At 37.2% G+C, this 19,354-nt stretch overlaps 1 protein-coding gene across 1 annotated transcript in view; it reads left to right on the forward strand.

Annotated features, from left to right (window-relative positions):
• The window catches only part of CENPE (centromere protein E, 312kDa), a gene marked incomplete at its 5' end in the record, with an annotated part of 36,259 nt that overhangs the window by 2,151 nt on the left and 14,754 nt on the right, over nucleotides 1-19,354 (forward strand). The window contains 21 exons of the mRNA XM_010015798.1: nucleotides 1,037-1,156; nucleotides 2,834-2,915; nucleotides 3,113-3,180; nucleotides 3,256-3,327; nucleotides 4,937-4,988; nucleotides 5,487-5,574; nucleotides 5,744-5,870; nucleotides 6,565-6,684; nucleotides 7,995-8,153; nucleotides 8,510-8,654; nucleotides 9,502-9,596; nucleotides 9,908-9,964; nucleotides 10,042-10,209; nucleotides 12,648-12,767; nucleotides 13,122-13,256; nucleotides 13,871-14,048; nucleotides 14,511-14,665; nucleotides 15,659-15,973; nucleotides 17,013-17,324; nucleotides 17,522-17,680; nucleotides 18,553-18,753. Coding sequence (XP_010014100.1) covers nucleotides 1,037-1,156; nucleotides 2,834-2,915; nucleotides 3,113-3,180; nucleotides 3,256-3,327; nucleotides 4,937-4,988; nucleotides 5,487-5,574; nucleotides 5,744-5,870; nucleotides 6,565-6,684; nucleotides 7,995-8,153; nucleotides 8,510-8,654; nucleotides 9,502-9,596; nucleotides 9,908-9,964; nucleotides 10,042-10,209; nucleotides 12,648-12,767; nucleotides 13,122-13,256; nucleotides 13,871-14,048; nucleotides 14,511-14,665; nucleotides 15,659-15,973; nucleotides 17,013-17,324; nucleotides 17,522-17,680; nucleotides 18,553-18,753 — 2,928 coding nt within the window. The remainder of the gene's footprint in view (nucleotides 1-1,036; nucleotides 1,157-2,833; nucleotides 2,916-3,112; nucleotides 3,181-3,255; nucleotides 3,328-4,936; nucleotides 4,989-5,486; nucleotides 5,575-5,743; nucleotides 5,871-6,564; nucleotides 6,685-7,994; nucleotides 8,154-8,509; nucleotides 8,655-9,501; nucleotides 9,597-9,907; nucleotides 9,965-10,041; nucleotides 10,210-12,647; nucleotides 12,768-13,121; nucleotides 13,257-13,870; nucleotides 14,049-14,510; nucleotides 14,666-15,658; nucleotides 15,974-17,012; nucleotides 17,325-17,521; nucleotides 17,681-18,552; nucleotides 18,754-19,354) is intronic.

The raw sequence follows: 19,354 nt of genomic DNA on the forward strand, positions 1-19,354 counted from the left end.
ATAGCCAAGAAGACTTTTTGTGATGCTGTAGTCCTTGAGCGTGTTGTGCAGCCTTTCCTGGCCCCAGTGCTCTCTATCAGGGAGGCAGGGGAAGAAGCAGCAGCAAAGGAAATATAAGCAAGCAGAGAGAGAAGATGTCATGGTTTAAGCCCAACTGGTAACTCGGAACCATGCAGCTGCTCACTCGCTTGCCACCTTCTCCAGCCCCGCCCCCACCCTGACCCCTGCTCCTGGACAGGTGTGGAGGAGAATTGAAAGAATGTAACTCCCACGGGTTGAGATAACAGCACTCCAGTAACTAAGGTATAATACAAACCACTGCTGCTACCAATAATAATAATAATGATAAGGGGAATAACAAGGGGAGAGGATACAATTGCTCACCACCTGCTGACTGATACCCAGCCTGACCCGAGCAGCGATCTGGGCCTTCCAGGTAACTCCCCCCAGTTTCTATACTGGGCATGACGTGCTGTGGTATGGAATACCCCTTTGGCCAGTTTGGGTCAGGTGTCCTGTCTCTGCTCCCTCCTGGCTTCTTGCGACTCTCCTCACTGGCGGAGCATGAGAGACTGAAAAGTCCTTGATCAGGGTAAGCATTACTTAAAACACCAATGTTTTAGTTCTTTCTATCAGCATTATTCTCAGATTAAAGCCCAAAACGCAGCCCTGCACCAGCTACTAAGGAGGAGAAAAACAACTTACAGCTGAACTCAGGACAGAAGACTAGGTATACATAAAGGAAAGAGCCTACGCAGAAGGAAATTAGATATGGAAAGGGCATTTAAGCAGGAGAACTGTTGTCACCCTCCTGGTAGAGCAGTTCCTTTTATAACCTATGAAATGTGATATACCATTTATCATTTATCCAGCTGGAAAGAGATGGAATGGAACAAAAATTATTTTGTATTGGTAGATGTTAGTGTGCATGTGGAATGATATCCAAATATCTATCTTCAAGGTAAGAATACTTGTATTAAAAGGTGATTGTTAGTTAGTCTTTTTAATTTTTCTTTATTTTTTCTTTTAATATCAGATTCCAGATAGGGAGTTCTTGCTAAGAGTTTCTTACATGGAAATCTACAATGAAACCATTACGGATTTGCTTTGTGATAAAAGGAAAAAGAAGCCTCTGGGAATTCGTGAGGATGTTGGTGTAAGTGGATGTGAAGTAGTGTATCTGCTTGGAGTGGAAGTAGTTTTTTTAAAAAAAAAAAGCCTTCAGAGGTATGTAGGTGACTTTTTTTTTTCTGTGTTAGATTGTGTAATAATTATCTTCAGAATTAGCAGGACACTTGGTGTAGTAGAACAACAACAGTGAATTTGGGCTTGCTGTTCTTGGTTTCTGTATAACTGTTTGCAAAAGTAGACTTAATCCCTTAAGCTTTCCACGATAATATATCATAGAATGGTTTGGGTTGAAAAGGACCTTAAGATCATCTACTTCTAACCCCCTGCTATGGGCAGGGATGCCTCACACTAGATCCTGTCACCCAAGACTCCATCCAATCTGGCCTTAAAGGCTGCCAGAGATGGAGCATTTACCATTTCTTTGGGCAACCCATTCCAGTGCCTCACCACCCTCATAGTAAAGAACTTTCTTGCATCTAACCTGAATTTCCCCTGTTGAAGTTTAGACCCATTACCCTTTGGCCTATTGCTACAGTCCCTAATGAAGAGTCCCTCCCCAGCATCCTTGTAGGCCCACTTCACATACTGGAAGGCTGCTATGAGGTCTCCATGCACTCTCCTCCTCTCCGAGCTGAACAGCCTCAACTTGCTCAACCTGTTTTCATATGGGAGGTGTTTCAGCCCCCTGATCATCCTTGCGGCCCTCCTCTGGATTTACTCCAACAGCTCCATGTCCTTCTTCTGTTGAGGATGCCAGAACTGCACACAGTATTCCAAGTGGGGTTTCACAAGAGCAGAGTAGAGGGGGAGAATCACCTCCTTTGACCTGCTGATTCCCACACCTTTTGGTGCAGCCCAAGATACAGTTGGCTTCCTGGGCTGTGAGCGTACACTGCTGGCTCACGTTCAGTTTCTCATTGACCAACACCCCCAAGTCCTCCTCTGCAGGGCTACTCTGAATCACTTCCCTGCCCAACCTGTAGCTGTGCCTGGGACTGCCCCAACCCAGGTGTTTAACTTTGACAGTGGATATCTGGGAGTTGTCTAGCTAATAAAACTTCTAGAAACATGACTTTAAGCCTTTAGCTCAATGTGTTACACTATCTTCACATTATCTACAAAGTAGATACACTTCTACTGTAATCATAGGATAACCATCAGACTAGAAGTCTGCAGTAAGATGATCAGTAGGGGGAAAAAAAAAAATCTATATTAATGCCATCTTTGGTTTCAAGTTTTGTAGCAAATGATGAAAACTGGTGATTTGGGAAGGCAGGGAATATTTTGGCTTCAGGAGCTTTTAATTCTTCCAATGCCCTAAATGATCAATGTTTTCGGAAACTGGGGCAAAGGGAGATTTCTCAGTTGTATGATTATGGCCTTATAACATTTACTGAGAAACACGCTCCTGGGTTTCCTCAGAAAAATGTCCAGAAGGATATTTCTCTTAGCAGTTTTATATTTAGGAAACATTCTAGATCTTTGTCGTTTGATTCTTGTCCCTAAAGGGACTATAGTTTTGATAAAGGTCTAAACTTGCCCCATCCCTTGTGACCAGACTGAAAAGACATTCAACTAATAATGCTTCCTTAAAAGGTAGCAAACTGGAATAAACACCATAATAATTGCTGGTAATCTTAACTTAATATATTGAGGTGAGTTTTAGAGTTCAGTAAAATTTATAACTGTGTTTTTTCTTAAGAGGAATACATATGTAGAAGATCTCATTGAAGAGGTGGTGGTTGCCCCGGAGCAAGTAATGGAATGGATCAGAAAAGGAGAAAGTAAGTTGCTTAGCCAATGTCAGCTGATAGCTTAGAAAAGCATTGATGAACTGGGTATATCTAGAATCATAGGGCATATCTTTGAGATTATATTCAGAAATCAATGTTGTCAGATAGTTTTGGAATTGTACTTGCTGTCTGTTATCTCCAGTTTCTCAGAATATAAGCAGAAATATTCTAATGTTTCTTTTCGACAGAAAATCGCCATTACGGAGAAACAAAAATGAATGAACACAGCAGCCGTTCTCACACAATCTTCAGAATGGTAAAAATTCATTATTAAGAGGGGTGTTAATATTTTTTGAAGTGGCTTAAACTTTCTTTCGCTGTTGTCTTCTAGATCATCGAAAGTAGAGAACGAAGTGACCTTGCAAATACGAATTGTGATGGAGCAGTGATGGTATCCCACTTGGTAAGCGGTATTCCAAGAACTTATTAAATGGGCATTTAAGTAGGTAATTTACCATTGCTGCTTGTTTGAGAAAATAATACTACTTTATAATGACATTACAAGCAGGCTTTAACTTTTAGTGGACACTTCTTAAGTAGAAATCACTGTTTTGATCTGCATAGGGGGAGACTCCAGGGGTGTTGTCTAGAGGCTATCTTCCCAGTAAAGGGAATTGTGACATGGAAATAGTTTCTAGACAATTCATGCTGGACAGGGGAGTGTTATGCCTCTCCCAGGAGCATAAGGAGCTATTGTCAGAGTGCTCTTGCGTTTTGTTAAATACAGCTCCTGACCACTGACAAGCCCAGTAGAAGAACCTGTAATGTGGGTAACTTTAAAGCTTCTCTTATCCTCAGACTTAGTTGTTAAAAGAACATATGGCCTGCGGCTGCAGTGGCCAGAAGACTAATCTTTTTTTTCTTCCCCTCTCCCCGCGCCCCAGAAGTAGCCTCACTTAGCATCTCTTTGGTGGATTTGAAACATAGAATGATGCTTTATTACTAATACATGAAATAGCCTAAACTGAGAGGAGTACACTGCTTATCTCTGGAGTGTTTTGGTTTCTGAAGACCTCTCTCTATACACTTTCCTTGATTCCTAGGGAAGCCAAATCATCTGGAGGAATGAAATCAAAAGGAAAGCATTTGAGCTTGCTAGAATCTGCATGGCCAGTCTTATTTAGAATTGGGAATAGCATTAAGTTAATCACATGTCTTGTAGAAAGAGCCTTCTGTTCTGGCTTCATGTAGAAAAGCTCTGGGATCTGAATGTAAACACTACTCATGCAATATCTCAGCAATTTACTACCCACTTGTGTTGGGTTTTTTTCTCACTGCAGCGTATGGGATCTACTCTTCTTACATCACCCTCTGCTCTGTCGTTCTTTTCCAACAGACTTTATAGTAACCTCTACTAACATCAGGAAGAGAGATTGGGGTTTTTTTGGCCTTTTTGGTCTGTTGCTGTTTGGAGTTAGTACAGGATTTTACCCTTCTGAAATAGAAACCAATTGAAGTGAGGAGTACTTGCTCAGGCAAATCATTATGGGATGTTAAAAAGTTCTAGTTGACTTTGATTTGGAGTGAGGCATTTCCTCTGGTATGGAATTCCTTTTCTTATCCCCATAATGACAGGCAAGGAGGGACGTACAGCTGATTCAGGACAGGGTGCTAGATAATCTCATCCAGTTTCTTTCGCGTGAAAGACCTGGACCAGAAGATCTGTGATTCTATGAAGCTTCGTATAGCTTGAATTTGTAGTTAACAATTCTGTATTAAGCAAGTATATTGTTTTGTCACTGAGAGTGGGAGGAATTGCACTGCAAGATTGAAAAACTGTTCAGGGTGGTATAATAGAATTCATACAAACTTATTCCATGTTCTTATGTACCTTGAAAATACTGGTTGGTATGTGTTTAGTAGCTATGGATTACTTCCAGTAATGACAGGCCTACTGCTTTTTCTCTTAATGACTTCAGTTTTTTAAATTCTTAGCAGTGATTTAGAGTTAAAGAGGATGTAAAACTAAATTGCCTTAGAACTAACCTGTGAAATGCTTGCTGAATTTGCAGAATTTGGTAGATCTGGCAGGCAGTGAAAGAGCTAGCCAAACAGGATCTGAAGGTGAGTGTTAAAGAGGCTCTCCTGAGAGCTGCTTCTGTTAACCTTTGTGAGATTGACTGTTAATAATGACAGTGTGAAGCTGCACAAAAATGCCTTTATCAGAGAAAAGTGATCTGAGAGGAACGCAATATTCTGTCTTAAAAGAATTAACCCAAAAGTTGTATCTAAGGCTGATTTGTTATACTTACTCATGTAAATATAGACATTTGCGAAACTTAAACAGGAAACAAAATTAAAGTTCTTATGGCCCCAGCTACTTACTGCACTGAGATTATTAATATTTGAGAAAGTTTGATCTCTTATTTTGATATGTTTTGGCCATTATATAGGATTTGATAGTGACTGCTTGTGGGCCATAGTGCATTGTGGCACTTGAGATTTAGCACTTGGATAACACATTTAAGCATAACAGCACAAAAGCTTGAGAGGTTGAAAATACATCTTTTATCTTTTAAATTTAAAAAGATAAAGTATTAAAAAATGCTGTGTGATACCTAGGTGTCCGACTGAAAGAAGGCTGCAATATAAACCGGAGCTTGTTCATTCTGGGCCAGGTTATCAAAAAACTTTGTGATGACCCTTCTGGGTAAGCACTTGTGTTTGTATACCTGTTTTAAGATAAGTCACTAATAAAATGAGAAATTAAAATCCTTTATATATAATCCTGGTTTATGCAGGTAATTATTTCAAATAACCTATTACCTCTAGAAAAGATACTTACTGTGGTTTTTGCAAAAATATTCTTTTTTCATCAGCTTCATAAATTACAGAGACAGCAAGCTGACTCGAATTTTGCAGAACTCCCTTGGAGGAAATGCTAAGACGGTCATTATTTGTACAATAACTCCTGTTTCTTTCGATGAAACTCTCAGTACTCTTCAGGTAAAACTTCTCATCTCTAGCATTATTCAGACTTAAGGCTTCATTGTAGACAAGTTGAAGGGGTGGAAGATGTAATCTGCTGGATTGTAGTCTCTTGAGTCTTCTGAAGTTCCCCTGTGGACTTGGAACTTGAAATATTTGTTTTGCACCCAGCATCTTTTCCTAGTTGTCATCTTGTGCCAGGTTGTCTAACTACAGCTTTCTGGCAGTTGGTATCTCTTCCTGGCAGGAGATAACCTCTGTTTTCTCATCCGCCTTTTCCAAAGACAGTTAGAGCTGCAAGTCTTCACTAACACAAGATGTTAGGCAGATCCTACATGAAAGGACCTGTAAAATTACCTACAGTTATTGAACTATTCATGAATCCTTTTAGGTAGGATTGTCTGTCTTTTTTTGGTGGTCTATTGAGCTTTTTATTAAATACAAGGCTTAGTATATTATTGCTTAAATGTTAGGTTTCAGTTTTTAGGTATTAATATCAAGCAAAGAAAACTTATTTTTTCTAAGGTATGAAAAAAGTAAATGTAAGTATTTATATAATATCTTTTAATATAAGGAAGTGTCTTTTTTTTTTTTTTTATGCGTTTCTCTTCATTAGTGAAACTGTCCTCTTAATTCTGTTGTGGAAATATGAGACAGAGTAAGTCTTTTGATATATTTGTTCTTTTAACTATTGCCTATAATATCCTTCCAGTTTGCCAATACAGCCAAAAGAATGAAGAATACTCCAAAAGTCAATGAAGTACTTGATGATGATGCCCTCCTGAAGAGATATCGCAAAGAAATTCTGGATTTGAAAAAGCAGCTGGAGGAAGTATGTAATAAACATATTAAAATGAGTCTATCCTTAGTACTGATCACTATTTGGAAGCATTCTACTTTAAAACAAAAGTAGTTATATTTGGAGTTGTAGGTAAACTGTTTCAAGTTGTATCTGTCATTTCAACTTAGAGAATAGAAACTGAAAAGGTGATGTGAAGTTTAGAACAACTGATGATTATGGTCAACATATCTGTGTGAAAGCTAACACTGAAGGAGAACTAACTAAATCGCTTTCTTTCTGTAGGTTAACATGTTTAAGAAATAAGTGTCATGCCTTGTAGCGCACTTTAATATTGCCACACATCAAAAGGTATAATTAATTGCAATATAAGAAGTTATTGAATGTCAGTTAAAAGATGAGTTTGTATTTTTCCCCATTACTGATGTAATTTTCCCCATAACTTCAGTTTGAGTTGCAGAAAGTTGCAACATGTAACATCATGGGCAAAACAGACGTCATGCGTAGACACAACATATATGTAGAAAATCAACAATAGTAACTTCCCACCAAACAGTGCGCTCATGTGCAAAAATCTGTGGAGTTGAGGAGCAATCTTGCAAGTCTTGTTAAAGCATAGATCATAAAAGATGAAGCACAGGAAAATCACAATCCTGAATGTACTGTTTTGAATTAAATTGTCAAAATATCACAAATTGTCATATAATTACGGATTTAAAAAATAGTCACAGAAAAAGCTTAAGGAAAAATAAGTGACTTCTTATACCACAAATGAGTTCTTTTTTAAAAAATAAACTTTCACCTAATAGTGTGTACTATTCTTCTGAAATAGTAAGTAGTGAGGAAAGTACTTGAGTAGAGAAGAGTTTGGAAAATCCCGTATGACCTTTGAATTACTCTACTGTAAGCTCAAGATCAAGTTGTCAAAAAAACCACTAGCTACTGTAATGCAGTTCCTTTACAACAAAATAGACTTTCAGTACTTCAAATTTGCAGACACCACATGCATTAGAGTAGCTTGCTGATATTCAACAATTGAATCATAGTTCTCAAACTTCAGGCTTCTGGCTCCATGAGAAGGTCATCTTAAGCTATGTTACACTTGAAATAATTTTTTTTTGTTCTTGGAAAAATCTGAGGCTGTATTGTTTTGAGGAGTCTGACCCCTTTAAATACTAAGTCTACAGGTAAAGTGTAGACTAAATTGTCAGTTCCGTTGCTAAAAACAGCTCTTCCAGACTTAAAAGAATGTGTGGTTTTAAGTATTGGTAGTTGTGTATCTTCCGTAGGAGTACTTTTGTCTCTTTAAGATGCCAGTTTGATTAATAGTCTTTTTATGGAAGGTGTCTTCGAGGACTCAAATTCATGCAATGGAAAAAGACCAATTGGCCCAGCTGTTGGAAGAAAAAAATTCTCTTCAAAAAGTGCAGGAAGATAGGATAAGAAACTTAACTGAGATGCTGGTGACTTCTGCCTCTTTTTCCTCAAAACAGAATGCTAAAGTAAGCACCTGTTCTAGATCTTACTTGTTAACTCTGAAATACTTTGCAAAAGGTAACATTAAATACATATTTGTATTGACAATGAAGAATAAGTTTGATATTCAATTTTTGCATAATTTTCTTTATTTTTAAAGGGATAACTCTTTAAAAGTAACTCCCATGTACCAATTCAATGTTGCCTTGCAGTGAACAGACTATATAGACTGTTGCTTTCAGTCTGTTCTGCTGTAGTTTAATTTTGAAGAAACTGCAAAACGCTGCCTAGTTAGCTGCTGTTACTGTTATAGAGCTAGGCTGATGCAACATCTGCTCTCTTGGTGCTTTGTATCACTCTTTCTGTAAATACTTTTTTAAAGGCCAAGAGAAAGAGAAGAGTTACTTGGGCTCCTGGTAAAATAAACCAGGCAAATGTGAGCTATTTTGAAGACTTCGAAAAACCAAGGCTGAGTGAAACAAAAAAACTTAAAGTGTCTTTGTCATCACTACCAGATATGGAGGATTGTAAGTATCTTCAGGAAAAAATAAAGGAACTTTGAAAAGCAGCTTTGAAATGAGAAAGAATACCTTTTTAATAAATGAATTAAAAAGCAAATTTGTGTTGTTAACATCCTAAAGCTGTATTTAGTTGCCATTATACTACTGAAATTGTTCTGTGAACCCAGTTTTAAGAATTACCTTTAGCCCGTAAGGGAACTTGTCTGCCAGCAAAGAATGCTGCCTGAAAGGGAGCTGGTTTTAGCACAATAATACTGGTAGTTCTTGCACTGGGATTAAGTGGGAGCATGAGTCTTGATATCCCAGGTGAAATAAATCCTAAAGGGAGTAAGTCTGATAGCATCCCCTCCTCCTTCTGGATATTGAGCTTTTTTAATTTCTTAAAACCAAAGGTAAGAGCTATGAGGTAAAAAAAAAAGCATCTACAAATATTTCTGCCATGCAGTAGCCGAAGTTACTCTTTAACACAGACTGTCCATCCAAACCATGTTCTCCCCTCAGTAAAGGGTTTTTTCTGTATGTAGGGGTGGTGCTTTTTAAACCTTGCAGGATACTGTCAAGTGGTTCTTTCCTTGTCAACTAAATGTTTTCCTTAGTCTGTAATTAAGTATATATTCTGCATTTGATTTAGTACTAATTAACTTGTGTTAAGGTGGTCAGCATAAATATGGACTAGATTTCAGTTGTGTTCCCTTTCAGAAGGGAAAATTATGAGATTGAGTCCTGTGCAGTGTGCTACATCTTTGCCATTGAATGATTGTTTCCAATCTGATAAAATTCACAGATAAGAAAAATTCTTGATGTCCAGTTTAAAATCTACTATTTTATTTTTCTAATACATCTTCTTTTTCAGCTTTGTTAGAGAATTCTGTACATGACAACCAGTGTCTAATGGTTCCTGATCAAATTTCAGACATAGAATGGACTGCTGGACCTAATGTGGATTGGGTAATCTATTTCAATTGGCTAATACATTGCATACATATATGATACACTTCTTGGTAAGAACAGCCTTACTTTTCTGTATAACATCAGTATTCTTCTATATGTCTGAAGAATTATAACTGATTAGAAAGTAAGTCTCTTGGTCATCTCTGAAGCTGTGGGATGGTTCTATGAAACCATAGTTTTGTGGCAAATGATCCAGTAAGCTTTGGTATTTAAACAGGACTAGCCATGAAAAGACAAGCAACAAAGAGCATAATACTAAACTTGCCTGATCTCCTAGATCAGTTAACTGAGAGCAATTCTTTCTGTAGACTCAGAGGCATTTTGAAGAATCTGTAGAACTCTGTGAAGCATTAGCGCTAGAAAAGGTAAGTCTGTTCTGTATTGTCTAGAAATAAGCCTGACACTCCAACAACAACTTCTAAAGTTTATTGTGCTTCTTCAGGATGTTGCTTTAAATGAGATCAATGTACTGCAAGCTAATTTTAACAACCTAGTATTGGAAAATGAGCAGTTGAAATCAGAAATAAATGAATTGAAGGAGAAACTCAATGAAAAAGTAGAATTGGATGAATTTGAAGCACTGGAAAACCAAACACTAAAAGTTCATGAGGTAAGGTGCATTGAAACAGAGGTAAGAATTCATTTGTGCTCAGATGTTTTCTAGAGTTTATTCAGTGTACATAATCCTGAATGTTGATTCACAGATGGTGTTAATAGCTACATTCAGCAATAGAATAAATGAAGCCAGAGCTTAAACTGTATTTACTCAGAGTGTAAAATTTAAACTTAAATTTTTGGAGAGTTTCTTACTGAAGTCTGATTAAACACATTTGTTTAATGTGTTTAATTTGGAAATTATATCCATCATTTTCATGTGATGATACAAATTTCACTCAATTTCTGTACAACAGTTTTGCTGCATATAAATACATTTTGGAACTGGTCTGAAGTTACAGTATGGTTGCTAAACCATATTTCACATTTTGTGTGCAAAACATCTTGGTTTACAATCAAAGATAGCTCTGACTTTTGGTAATCTTTTGAAATATGTGAGTATTGACTCTTAACATTGTTTAATTTTGCAATGAAAATAATAAAAATAGTGTGACTAGTAATGCCTGTGGAAAATTGAAACAGTGAATTTTCTGCCAAGAAGTTAGAGAAGGTAAAGCTACCTACTGGATAACTTATGATATAGGAAATGCTGAAATACTTTGTTCTCTTCACATCCTTGTCTTCTTAGTGGAGATGTTTGTTGTCTGTCCAAACATTTTATGCTCTGATTCCATAACCTAAAATGTCTTACTTTGTTAAGTTTCAGCAGCTCAAGGGGTAGACTGTGAAATAAGTCCCAGCAAAAAAACCCAACAACAACAACAGAAAACACACACACACACACACACACACACACACACACACACACACACACACACACAAAGGAAAAACGCAACCAAACAAAACTGTCAAACAGGCTTGAGGTACTGAGGCATGGATGTATTAATTAGTTTCGTTCCTGATGCCTTCTCTGCAGATTATGTGTACATACAAGTCTGTTCGATATCCTCTGAATATGAAACAAAGGTTGAAGCTGAAGCTACATCCTTTTGCACTGTTGCCTCAGTTTACAATCTAACAAGATCACCTCTAACTTCCATTGTGTTCCCTACAAATATTCATGGATCTTAAACAAAATGGATCCATAACAGATTTTTTTCATCTAGCTTGTATTTAAGATGCGTTTTAGAAGACCCTTTGTACAGTAGACTAATTGTGTTATCTTCCTTGTCTGCAAAGATTTGTTAAACACTTGTTGATACCCATGTAGCAGATTAATTACAGCAATACTGAAAGGTCACATATTTCACTGAAAACATTAGTTGAAATCTATCAATTTAAACCACCACAGATGCATACAGGTAAATTATGATTCTGAATAATGACATTGACTTCCGACAGAAATATTGTACCATATCTTCTAAAACAGTCCTCTGACTTTTAAGTTTACAGATCGGGTTTTCTTCTCACTATATTCTGAAATACATAAAAATACTCACAGGAGTGTGCTTGTTTTTAAAGCTTTTCACTGATCTTAAAATTATAGATTGCATTTTCACCTTGCCTATGCTTGTGACTTGTAGATGAGTGCTTACTGTAGAGCTTGTCTAACAAAGACCAACAGAAAGCACTGCTTCAAATTTTCTTGAATTTTGCACATGCTTTTCTATCCAGTCTTCTACTTGTGCCTCCTTTCAGAGGATGCCACTGAATGTTTTTGTGGCTTGCTTTACCTCAGGTTTGGCACCTGCTCATTCTTGTTAGCAAATAGATTAAATCATAAGTAAGTGTACTGTGGTATAAAAAGCTGCCTAACATTACTAGAATTTGAAGTGTTATATCTGTACAATTTCTGTATTAATTGCTTTGAACACATTGCTTTAGCTTCTCAAGCTGTTGCAGAATAAAATGCACTTGAATCCTTTTTAATTACTGGGAAGCTAAAACAGAGCTTTGCATCTTGTCTATCCATTTGAAAGAATACGTAGCAACTTGCTTTGTAGCTGTTTAAATATATGCGTGTGTATATATGGTTTGCCTGCTAATAGAAAAAAAGGCACAAGACAGACCTTGCTTATTTTCATGGTGTTGGCTTCTAAAACTAATGGTGTGGGTGCTTACTAACATTCTCTGCAATTTTGCTTCCATTTGCTCCACAGATACAACTAATGCATGAAATTACCAAGTTAAAGAGTCTAGTTTCAAATGCTGAAGTGTACAATGAGGAACTTGAGGTGAGCCTGTCCATAAATTTACATGCAATAAGACTTGTATGAAATGTGCTTGGTTTGTTTATCTTTTAAATACTGTGTCTGCTGAGGACAACCTAGGAATCAGTGGGCTCTGGTTAGTCTTACCAGCGGTGTGGGGGAAATGTCTAAAACCCATGAATACTTACTATGTACAAAGTAGTCTTTTTAGTTAAATTCCTACCTGAAAACCAAACTAGGCACCAGAATCTTCCTACTCCTTTTCTTTTTCTTCAACCTTTAGGCAGAAATGAAGTCCAAATTGGAACTGCTGAAAGAGAAAGAGAATAAAATAAATGCATTACAAAAATGTGTGGAAGAATTACAAAAAGCAGGAGCAGAAAAGGACACATCTTTTTCAGTGGTAAATTTAAGTTTTCTGGGTTGAGAGGTGGTTTTGGTTTTGTTGGAGGTGGGTTAATGTGGGGTGTAAGTTGGTATAATTGAAACCCGCTTCAAACCCTACACATTAGGAAAACTTTCTACAAAGCTGAAAATAATAATTATTGCACTATCATACCGCTGTATTCTGGTGAAATTGCCATGGGAAATCCTGTTCTTTATCCCATCTCTCAAATGAGCCTGCTACTGTTCCTTTTAGAGTAAACTTCACAAGTTTTCCAAGCCCAAATTTACATTTTAAATTCGTTATAATGAACACATTTGGCTTATTGTTTATATATTTTTTGATGTCTGAGTGTTTATCTGTCTTTTTTAGGGAGATTCTGATAAGCTAATTGAGGAAATTCAGCAGCTGAATAAATCTCTCTTAGATAGCGAAAGCATAGCCTTGGATGCCAAAAAAGAATCTGCTTTTCTCAGAACTGAAAACTTGGAGCTGAAGGAAAAGATGGCAAGTACTACTTAAATGGCATTTATAGCTGTACAAAATGCTGTTAACAGCCTATCTGCTCCCAGATTAGTAAAGAAGGCAATCAATAAAGACCAAATGTTACAGAGTATTTAGAGAAAGCAAAGGACTCATGCTTCAAGTAATATTTTTATTATGGAATTTGTGGAAAATGGGTCTTCAGGAGAAAGATAAGAAGAAACTACGGGTCTCTTCCACAGGAGCAGGTGGTTAGTTTTTGGTTTACCGAGGGAGAGTAGGAATGAACAGCCTTCAGGGAGGAGTTACTGGGACATAAGGCTCCAAATCTAATTTTGCCAGAGAATAAGAAAAGAATAAGAAATATGAACTGAGAAGTGGGACTTCAAAGCTTGCTTTGAGGGAGAAAAGACAAAATGGTAGACATAGTTATGGCCATGACCTCTAAAGTAAGGTGTGTTTTGTTTATATGACTGACAGGAATGCAGTTGTTAAAGTGTGGCTTATTCTGCCATAATTATCAAGGCCAGAGTTGTTCAGGGTGACAACAGGAAGTGACGGATGCAATATTTAAATGTTGAACATGTAGGCTTTCATTTTGTGTATGAATTGCATGGGGTTTTTTTGTTTTCCTGAAGAATGAACTTTCAAAGAATTACAAGCAAATGCAGAAGGATGTTGAAGTCTATCAAAGCCAAATAGAAGCAGGAAAAGCCAGCTACAGAAAAATGCAAGCTGACTTGCAGAAAGAGTTGCAGTCTGTATTTCAAGAAAACACCAGGCTAACTTTGTTGATGGAGGGTAAAGTTCCAAAAGGTACTGTTTCAGGTGGTGCTTTTATTCCTCTCCCCTCTCTTCTGTTTTTCCTGTAATGGCAGGGGAATAGGGAAGACTTTTTAGCTTGTCTTTTCAAACACTTGGAGCTTCTGTCAGTATGAAAATATTAGAGTATCTGGTATTGCTGGCACATAGTAACTGCTTTAGCACATTCTTGAACTATTTGGAAAACAGCAACTTTGTTTTTTATTTTGCATAAAGACAGTCAAGGTAATAAAGGTTGTCAGGGAGAATCTGAAATAGACTGGATGACAGCCTAACCAGTGATGACTGAATTCAGACCAGTAGTTTCATCTGTTAATTGCTGGCCACTGTAAAACACACTTTTCTAGAATTGTACCAGTATGATGTCCAGAATGCATTATGAACTTCCTGTTTACTTTTAAACATGCTTTACTTCTCTTGCACTCCCTTATTAATCTAAACTTCTCAATTCTCTAGATCTGTGCTCTCTTGAGGAGCTGGAAAAAAAGGCAGCTGACTTAAAAGGAGAACTAGAAAAAGCATTGAAAGAGAACGCACTTTTACAAAAACAAGTGAATGAGCTATCAGAATTTCAGTCTCTACCAAATACTATTGAGATACAGCAGAAAGAGGTAAACAAACAATCTTTTTCCTTGTTTCTATAGTGTACCTGACTGGTAACATATTAGTGGAGACCTACTGGATATGAAGACAGAAAGCAAAAAGTTGTCTTGAATCAAATAACTGAGATTTTGTAACTAAGCTGACTAAATTATTGTTCCTTGGGTATTTAATATTTGCAGCTAGGAATAAATTTAAGATCACATGTTTAGTCACAAAGTCTACTATAATCAGGAATTTAAAGTCCAGCATTTGCCTGCCTGCTTACCATGGTTACCATTGATGACTGTGTGTATGTATAACGGTGTTTGATCCTGGTTTTGTCTTCTAAGACTGACCTTTTGCCTAACTGGGCAAAGGAAAAATTTCACGAGTTCTTGGTAGAAATGCTGCCTGAGAAGCAAGAGACTTAACTTGCAAATCCTGGGAAACTTCTAAGGAAACTTTACTGTTTGCTGGCAGGTCAGGGCTTAGTAGGTCAAGTTTGCTATAAATGTGTCTTAGAAAGTGTTTGCAAACAAACTGGTTAAGTTTCTTTATCCTTAAACACCTGCTACTAAGTATGTGCAATGAAAATTATCCAGGGCAAGTAATCTCACAAATTCATGAATGCTTTGCATTCTAGTTCCACTGTTAAACAAAGCTTAATTACATGTTAATAACTTTCTTCGTGATACAGAGTTTATAAGGTATTAATACATCTGATTATTCAGCCAGGAGTATCAGTCCAGACCTAGCTCAAACACAGGAAAAAGTACTTAAAGAACACCTAAAGAGCTGGAGGAGAGGTTTCAAGGCTTTGGCAGGGGCTTACCTGTCTGTCTTCTCTTTGAAGGATTGTTTGCTATGTAGATCCCTCCCAGTAAAGCAAAACCCAATATACTCTGCTGTGTGTTTTCCTTTGTTTTATTTCCTCTATCTGCACATGTACATGTTTTCTATTTTGCAGCTATGACGAATACTGATTTAGAAAATGCTATTTAATATTACTTTTCTGTTGGCAGATTCTTGAGAAATGTGAGGAGCTAAACTTACTAAAATCAGAAAGAGAAAAGCTGCTTTCTGAAGTAGCTGATAATGAAATTAGACTTAAACATATGACTGAAGAAATTGGAAAATCAAAAGATGATCTAGCAGCTGCACAACTTAAATATGCGAAGTCTGATCAGGAATATATAGCACTTAAACAGCTCCATGAAGAACTAGAGCAAAAATACATAGCTGCATCAGAAAACAATAAACACATGAAGCTCCAAATAGATACTCTATCTAAAGAAGCACAAGAGTCTAAAGCAGTTTTGGATGAAGTGAAATTAGAGGTCAGTGTCACCTTGCTCTTTTTTACAGATTAAGACATGAGGAATCTGTTAATAGTATTAAAAAAAAAAAAAAACCAACAAAAAAAACCTTTGGAGAAGTAGTCTTGAAGCTGTAAATAACACTAGAATTTAAATTACTCTAGCATGAGTAGGTATCACTTACTCTATGGCTGGTGTATAAGGTTGCAGGATTATGCAGCTCAGTGGTCTCTTTCTTCCTAGGCAAAGAAAAATATATGTTGCTCCGGGTTATGTGTTCTCCTTCTGTATTTGACCTTTTAATTATTTTTTTCCCATTCTTAAGTTATCTTTATTATGCAAATATTTTTTTCAGATATGCTGCTGTGGCTATCTGAAGTCATAGAAACAAAGGTTCCTCATCAGGAACTGGAGTCTGTTTAGTACAGACAAAAACAAACTGAAGAACATCATTGCATAAATTGGCAATTAAGAAGAGGGAGAGGGGGAGCAAAACTAAACCAAAACTTGAAGGAAAAAAGGGAACTGTATATAAAAACAGGATGCATATTTTGACAAGGCTTTGGCACTGATATGGCTGTCATATTCCAGCTATGGATTTGATAATTCCTAAACTATGCTGTTTCATGTGTGGTGGTTCAGTAAGACTTCTGTTGTTGAGCGTTTGTTTATGTGGTTTCTCTTTATTTAATGTGGGCAAGAATATAAGCAGTGACTTAAAAGTTAAATTATGAACTTCCTATTCTGTTGAAAGCTAGCATCTCTCACCCTTTCTGTGCTAATATAAGATTCTGTGAGAACACGTACACATTATGCAGTTTTGCATTACAATGAAAGTCTATTGCATTGCATTACAATGGAAGTATATATGCCCAAGGAAGTTGCGAATGCTCCATCCCTGGCAGTGTTCAAGGCCAGGTTGGATGGAGTCTGGGGTGACCTGGTTTAGTGTGAGGTGTCCCTGCCCATGGCAGGGGGGTTGGAACTGCATGATCTTAGGGTCCTTTCCAACCCAAACTATTGTATGATTCTATGTTGCCTCTTCCTTTGCAAACTAAAGCTCTGTAGCAAAGTGAAAGAACTGGAAGAAAGGACAGCAGAGCACAAACAACTTCTTGAGGTAAGAGAAGATTACATTCAGACTCAGCAGAAGTTGAATGAAATGAAGCAATTAAAAAAGCAAGAAAAGACTATGGAATTGAAACTGGAAGCCAAGGATTCAGAGATCCAGGCAGTTCTTCAGCAGCTTACTGAATGTCAGGAAGAAATAAAACTGTTAACCCAGGAAAGAGATGACCTGAAGCAAAAAGAGGAATCTCTCCAAGCTGAGACACACCAACTCAAAGAGGATATCAAGGATACTGTTTCGATGGTAGGAATTCTGCCTTTATATAAATTGATCATATGTGTTCAGGGGAAGAGTGTAAGAACAAATATAAACTACTGAAATATGTCAGGGAGTAAATTTTTGTGTGATTTGCTGTTTGCTTGGGGTTTTTTTTAATCAGTGTGCTTACTAATGTTGAAAAATATTTTATTTCTTTTCTGGATTTTATTTTATTCTTAAAGAACATTCTGGCACATGAAGAACTGAGAAATACTCAGAGCATTCTCAAGCAATCCCAGGACACTGTCAAGAATCTGGAAAAAGCTATTTCTGAAAAACAGTCTCAAATTCTGAGTGTTGAAGAGGCACTAGGGAAAACCATTAAAGAACTTGAAATACAGGTAAAACATGAAGTCAAGTTAAAAATGCTTTGATATGTTTTCAGACACTGAAAACAAGCCCAGTTAGTCTTCTTATAGTCTCTTACCTTTGTTCTCTAGAAGATTTCTAGGGCTTTGGTGGGAAGTGGGCAAGAAAGTAGTATGGTCTGATCCAAATCTTTACCAGTTGCTGATCAATTTCTATAGGGCTTCAAGCTGTAATGTACCCTCTGACAAACCTTTGCTTAACTAGTGTGTCCCATGGTTGTCAATCTGAGTGGTGGCATTAGATGACAAATGGAAAAAGAGATAAAGATTATGTAGGGTAGGAATGAGGCTAATGGTTTATCAAGCTCAGTCCCCATGAGAAGTGTAACACAGGGTTGTAAATGGCATCTCCATTCCCAACACATAGCAGAAGGCTGATCCACCTGGTTTTGTGCCTGCTTGTTCAAAAACTGACAAAGAAGGGTACTGAGAATATTGTATGTTAAACAGTTGCTTCAGTAGCACAATTTCTCTGGAAGGAGAGCCTGTAGTGTGTGAGAATATGTTTTTCTTGAAGTATGTCAGCTGCCAGGCCCAGTAAGTCAATGGCTGTAAATTCAGCATTTGCATGCTTTGGAACAGATGCATAAAAATAATCCAATAGGCGTTTCTTCTTTGGTTGCTTCCCCCTCAGGCTTTTTCCAGATAAAAATTGGCCCAATATGGCAGAAGAGACTGGTCAAAGGTTAGCTTTTAAAACAAATTGACAAAGGCCAAAGACTCAGTCCTGGAGTTTCTAGTTTTGGTTACAGTGGTTAAAAATAATGTAGTCAAGTATATCAAATATTTGCATTTAATTTTGATTTTGAGTTGATAGAAATACAGTCTTTGCACATTTTTTGTAGATATCACAAATGACAGAAGAAATAAAAATCATCACATCAGAGAGAGACCAGCTTGCTGAGGAAAAGTTGGTAAATAACCGTAGAGAAAGTGATGAGCTTCAGGTGCAAAAGGAACAAATACTTGTCCTTACACAAGAGAACAATTCATTGCGGGATAAACTGGACAGTTTACATCTGAAACAAGAAGGGGAAGGAACTTCGGTAATTATGCTAAGGCTGTAATGGAAAGCATGCTTACTTAGACTTCATCTTGAGTGAAAATAACGTGGAAAAGAAAACTGGAGAAAGGGTCCTGCTACTTGACTGCAGACCATTAAACACTAGTAGCAGTGTTTGTTTGAAATGCATCCCACACACATTGTTGTGTATGGACAGCTAGTAGGAGAAAGACGAACACTTTTTTGTAAATTCAATTTTAGCTTGATACAGGATGGTGGTAGTGAGTTGATCTGCACAGAGATGTAGTTCTGTAAGTAGTCAAGCTAAAAATTGTTCAGCTGGAAAGGGTGGTTCTGCTTTTCCAAAGCATAGTTAGAAATGACTGTTTTCCTGGTAGTGTAAAGGGATACTGCAGCAAACACTTCTTCTGTAATTGGATATGCTGATTGCATATGTGATGTATGTGTGAAAAGTGTGCGTGTATACAACACACTTTGAAAAAAGTAAAGTATGTCTGTATTTTTGTATTTATGGGGGAGTGGACAAATGTCAAGAAAATAATTGTCACCATTATCTACTGTTAAGACTAGAAAACTGAAAAGGGCTCTGTAGCTTGGGGGGGGGGGGTTGTGGTGTTGGGGGA

This window comes from Nestor notabilis, unplaced genomic scaffold (genome assembly GCF_000696875.1).
Source record: "Nestor notabilis isolate BGI_N333 unplaced genomic scaffold, ASM69687v1 scaffold56, whole genome shotgun sequence".
In the NCBI taxonomy this organism is placed as follows: domain Eukaryota; kingdom Metazoa; phylum Chordata; class Aves; order Psittaciformes; family Psittacidae; genus Nestor; species Nestor notabilis.